The sequence below is a fragment of the Dipteris shenzhenensis genome, chromosome 23, assembly GCF_047967505.1.
Source record: "Dipteris shenzhenensis isolate YYH24624 ecotype China chromosome 23, Dip_SZ_1.0, whole genome shotgun sequence".
Classification (NCBI taxonomy): domain Eukaryota; kingdom Viridiplantae; phylum Streptophyta; class Polypodiopsida; order Gleicheniales; family Dipteridaceae; genus Dipteris; species Dipteris shenzhenensis.
Window position 1 is genome coordinate 53,079,031 of NC_141618.1, and position 6,000 is coordinate 53,085,030.

A 6,000-nucleotide genomic window follows, 5' to 3' on the forward strand; every position below is an offset into this window, starting at 1 on the left:
CACCAGCAAAAAAGACCATGGGCAAGCCATGTAGGCCTAGCTTCTCCAGACCCATATGCTCTATTACCCATTTTAATTGTTCAATTGTTAAAGGCTCATCACATACTTCTACATGAGTACATCCCAACTCTTGGGAATCTAAGATGCGAGATTTTCTATGAAGAAATTTATACTGTTAAGTAGACCAAATCCTAAGTACAATTAAAGTGGGGAATATTAGCCTTGTTGCAACAATCTAAACAAACTTCTTGACATGTGGTTGCATGATTGAACACCATCTATACTACAAAAATAATAAAATATCATCATCACAACCATAGTCTCCCCATCGTCCTAAACTAGAACTATAAGGAATTTATTTATATCTATGTCTAGGAAGAAAATGGCTACGCACATAGAAATCACACTCTAGTAGGACTTGCTACCCTTGAAGAATGCCTCATTTTGTATTACATAAAAAACATGCACTAAGTAATTCATGCTTTTTCAATTGACCACTATGAATCCTATGCTTTAACTAGATGGATCATGATGAGGACCAATGTTTTTTTTGTGGACACTCCCTTGAAAACGATCGCCTAATTGGGCTCTCCTACCATCGCCACCCTTGAGAAATGATAGTCTAAACTATGAGACCTTGCTCTAAATCTAGTTGGATAAACTTAGCTATTATAAATTCATATAATTTTTATTTTGGTGAATGTAAATTTACTAACTAGTGTCAAAACATGATGATCATCCAAGTCACTTGATTTGATATGTAACATGAAACCCTTTGGATTTGGCAATCAAAAGGTACAGGTTGTTCGCTTTGAATCCATTATCCATGATGTATTTATTCTTATGTTCTCCTTTTATGTATTCTTTATATATCTTTATGTTCTCCTTTATATATTCGTTATGTATTCTAATTGCATAAAGAGATTTTATATATCCTTATGTTCTCCTTTATGTATTCTAATTGCATAAAGAGACTGTATCCTTATATTCTTATTCTCATGTTCATTCTTTATATATTCTTCTTATCTCGCTTTGTGTGTATCAAAGGTGACTTGGACCAGGCAAACTCAACACCATGAAACAGAGAGACATACACACTCCAGTATTATTATTAGCAGTGAAGCGGTTGTCAGTGCAGAAACGTATACCAAGCTTCAACTGAGCTTTTCATGGCGTCTCATCTCAAGCTTAGTTTGGGAGCGATGGCACATTTCTTCACCCTACTATTTGTAGTGATATTCTTCTCCTCCCTCTCGCTCGCTCGCTTTGTGTGTGTTCAATTTTAATCATAGTTTTCATAAGATGAAAACCATTTAGCTCCCGTCTCCTAGGAAAATAATTCGAGCGTTGCAGCATGCAATATCCTTATTAAAATGTTTACACTCTGTATACGTTGGGATTGCCTGTGCTACGAAGAACAAAGATTGCTCTCTATATAGGGTGCTTCTGTCCTAACAACACGTATTGTTCAAACGATCAGCTCTTAATGGCTCTTACATGCTTGCAGTTATATATCATCCAAGCTGTTGCTCGTGTTGAGGCACGTCGCCCCCTTCCTGTCGCATCGACATTACCGTCTGATATACGCAACAGGCTGTCTCCCCTTACGGTAGCACAAATCTCCTCTTATCTGCGATACATAAAGGGAAAGTCCCTCCTCATCACACTGCTGAAGTCTGTGACTCAGCTCACCTATTTTGTGGAAGCTCCAATGATGAATATGCTATTGAATGGACGACCAAGATCAGTGGCTTGGGGCTTGATGCTGCTCCACAAGGAGCCGCACTAGCCTGTTACATGGTTCACTTGCAGACAGAGGCTACATTCAACGATAGCTTCGTCGATCCTGTACCTAGTTTTTTTCGAGGATGGGCCGCGGACCACGAAGTGACTCAAAATGAGGATCATGAACAACATAATGCAGTTCAACGTGCTAGCGCAAGCCAAGAAAAACCTATGGTTTACTTTCGTGAGCACGATCTTTTTGCGGGCGTAGACATAATGCTACCTCCATTTCTTTACTCTGACGGAAAACCCGAAAGGGCTTTTCTGCCGGATGTGCTTGCCAAACAGTTCCCCCTATCTGCGGACACGCTAAGTGAGCTTCTTAAAGACTTTAATATACCTGAAGACACTCATTTGGCTTTTCACATGGCCAACGTTTTGCTGGCCTGCGATGCTTTCAAACATCAGGACAAGAACGCCATGGCCATAAGCTCGTGTGCAACAAGCCCATTATCCGTAGTTCAATTTGCACGCTCAGTGCTTGGATCAAACATAAAAGCTCTCACAAACTCTAAGATTGTGGGAAAACAAGGCATGCATGTAAGGGTGGAATCCAAGATTGAAGTAGCTGGGCTGGAAGCTAATTTCGTGGACTGTCATGACATAATGTTCCCGTTTGCGGTATACGGGTGTCATATGATCAAGGATTCCAAGGCCTTTCAAGTGACACTCAAGGCTATGGATGGACGGACGATGCAAATTCTAGCTGCTTGTCATCTCAACACAACTGAATTCAGCCCACAACACGAGGCCTTTGCAGAGCTTAACTCCTCTCCTGGACGCACCGAGATTTGCCATTGGATGCCAAACCTAGACATTGCATGGGTCAAACGTTAGATGCAAAGTCAGCATGATCAAGATCTTACCCGGGATATAACTTACCTATATTTTACATCTTTTATGAGAGTGTAGTGTCTACCCTTACCAAATGTAAATTCACTTCAAATAAGAATGCTAGAATATCAAAAAGTGTTGTGTGTAATTGAAAGATTGGTAATACTGAATGGATACTTTGTAAAAATGAGGACGTTGGAAACTCACATAATAGTAGCTTAATGTACTAATAGTGAATAGATACTTGGTTAAAAAGAGGAAGCTTGAAGGTGACATAATAAACTCTTAATAGCATGGATCATTTTTTAGTGTACCAAAAGTTAAGATTTAAGTTTTTTAGTGTCTCTTGAAAATGTAGGCATATTCTATGCATTTAAAGGGAAAATCTTAAAATATAAGTTTAATCTTCTCTAGATAGTCATGATGCATCTTCTTTTTGAAATTATGTTATCAAGACAGTTACACTTGGAAGTGCACTATCTAGCATTGCATTAAAAAACTAGTGCTACCTTGTTTCATATAATGGTGATTACATTTGAGAATTAGACAACCATAATACAATAAAACATGTCTACGAGGTCGCATTCTTTCAAAAGATAAATAAATAGGAATATGGTTTGGTACATAGAACGTTTAATACTTTAGACTTGTTGCAAAACATAGCTCAAATAGTTTTGCTTTCATATTTTTTGGTTAAGTCTCTTAAAGTATTGTTTTTTCACTTCGATTTTTGTCAATAAGCACCTGCATGAACAAATGTTTTTATATTGATAATAATAAACCTTGATAAGTAATTTTATATAGATTTAAAAAATATTAGTTTACCATTACCACAATCATAAGTCATCTGAATAAGAGATTGTATTTTAGAAGGTCTTATATTTTCAAAATTTCAAGCAATTTCAAGCAAGGTGCTTTTTTTATAATGATCACAAAACAATAAATGCCCCTGGTAAGCACGTACCATTAAGCACGCACCATTCACATCACATACCATTTTGTATCATTCCATGGATACCTTAAATCAATTTAGTGCTCATGCATGTAGTCATGACCATCAGCTAGAAATCCCTATTTGGAATGTGACATTAGACCATCAATGTAGAGTTATAGCTAAAATCAACTTGAAATTCAACACATCTTCAATTAAGTGAAGCTTATAGAAGCTTCAATAGAGTGCACATAAAACTTTTCATGCATTAGAAATGTCTCATGACAAGTTATATTATTGAATTTTGAGGCTTTCAAAAAATGCTAGAAGATAAATTAGAAGAGGAAATGTCCACATAAAAAATAAGCTAGATATTCAAAACCACAAAGCCTGAAGTGATAAACAATCACAAATGATTATAAAGAGGATCTCAAGATGTTATACGGCTTTTTGTGGGGAGCTATGGCGGAGAGCACTATGTTTTGTCTAGTGACATGGGAGTAATGACGAAGAATCTCAATGCAATAGCATGAGAATGCAACATATTTAAGAGAGAGAATCAAAGAGATAAGTGGGAGAGTTCATGAAATGAGAACAAATCTATCCTCTCAAATTTTCCCAACTTTTTATTTCATAATATTTTTTGGATACTATTACCAAGAAATCCATGCACATAAAGTGTGTTGCAAAGTCTTAAGAGAAGGAAATCTAGTCCATATAAGGGGTGAAGAAGATCATAAGAGGACCGCCAAATCTATTTATAATAAACTTCAATATGCTTTGCCTTAGAATGAGAAAGTGCATTGTTTGCTAGTGTATGGTAGACATTTTGTCATAATCAAATGGTTTTGCAGCTATCACCACCTCTAAGGAAGTTTCCATCTAGATATACTCCTCTTATCCTATGTGTTACCTACGTATCAACATCTAGATAGCCTTATCAATTCAATTTAGTGACTCTCTTAAAATGCAATCTAAAATTTGGAGCTCCCTTGACATACCTTAAAGTTCTCTTTAGTGTAGGCAAATAAGATTCCCTGACTCAATTTAAGACTCGTAGGTTTGTCAATCTTCCAACCATATTGTTTTACATGTAGCATCAATCTTCTAATTCATTCTCACAGACATTCACTTCGAAAGGTGTTGCCATTGCTTTTCAACTCTTCATATCATATTTTCAAGAATGTTCAATGTGTTTTTTTTTCATTCTCCACATACCATTTAACCTTTGAATCAATTCAAATATCTAAATGTCACCAAGATCCTTCATGTCGTATCTATGCTATGGTTGCTTTTTCACATTTAAAGGTCTCACTTTGACATTATTTACAACCGCAATAATATCATACACATACAATAGTATAATAAGTAGTTCTCCATCCATCTATTCAATATATTGTGATAGATTTTCATCACATTCATGAAGCCCATGTCTTGAAAAAATGCATTTATTCTTGCATTCTAGGTGTGTTTTGGAGATGCTTTATTCCCAAGCTATACGAGATGTACATAGCCCTTTGGTTGTTCTATGTAAACTTTGTCTTTTACAATTCTATTTAAGAGTGTAATGTTTACATCCACTTGGATCATATTTTAGACCTAATGCAAGCTATTCCCATCCTAGCTACTTTATTGAATGTTTCTTCATAATCTATGCCGAACTTCTAAGTATATTCTATGCATGTCAATGCTAGGTGTGAGATCTCTTAGATTTCATGTGTGAGTGACTCTTTGCCAATGAATTCATCTCCTCATTTATAGCGTCCCACTCTAGAATGCTTATACCCTCTTGGAAATAAAATTTCTCCTATATTTCAATGTGTTTTGTGATGCAAGCATGATGTTCAATTGCAAAGCCATCATATGTGAGCCTGTAAACAAGGTACTTGGCCCTAACTAAACTTTTGAGATCCATTTCACCTTGTCCTATGTAACCTACAATAGTTTGACTAGCTTGATCTAATTTTTATGTGGTTTGACCAACTCAACCAAATATGTAATGAGCTATTACAACTTTGACTAGACCTAAACTTGACTAGTTATTACAACCAAATATGTAATGAGCTACTACAACCTTGACTAGACCTAAACTTACCTAATATTTGTCCTAGATGTTGAACTACTATGATGAGTGAAAGTCCTATCACAAATTATAGGATGAAATGAATCATTTTTGGAATTTATTTATGGATTGTCAATTGGCTATTTTTTTCTTATAAATGCTTTAATCCTTGATTGAGTTTTCCTCATTTTTTGGATCATGGATTTACATACAAGAGACAATCAATAACATTAGGAACCTCACTTTTTGGAAGTATTGGAGATATCAATATCTACATGAGATTCAAAGTCCAAATTGCACCCAACCCTATCATTTGTCATGTAACATGGACTTAGTTCATCAAACACATCTTTGGTGACACGTCATCTTTTAATGGTGGTTGGGTTAT

At 35.9% G+C, this 6,000-nt stretch overlaps 1 protein-coding gene across 1 annotated transcript; it reads left to right on the top strand.

Annotated features, from left to right (window-relative positions):
• The first annotated feature begins 1,057 nt into the window (after positions 1–1,057).
• On the top strand, positions 1,058–2,737 carry LOC147887553 (BURP domain-containing protein 6-like). The gene is made up of 2 exons (XM_087394909.1): positions 1,058–1,232; positions 1,508–2,737. The coding sequence occupies exon 2, from the start codon at positions 1,798–1,800 to the stop codon at positions 2,620–2,622; it is 825 nt and encodes a 274-aa protein (XP_087251035.1). The 5' UTR covers positions 1,058–1,232; positions 1,508–1,797; the 3' UTR covers positions 2,623–2,737.
• The last annotated feature ends 3,263 nt before the right edge of the window (positions 2,738–6,000 follow it).

Bases quoted from the DNA above. Each gene is read 5' to 3' on its own strand.
- LOC147887553 (XM_087394909.1), top strand. From the start codon at position 1,798: ATGGTTCACTTGCAGACAGAGGCTACATTCAACGATAGCTTCGTCGAT.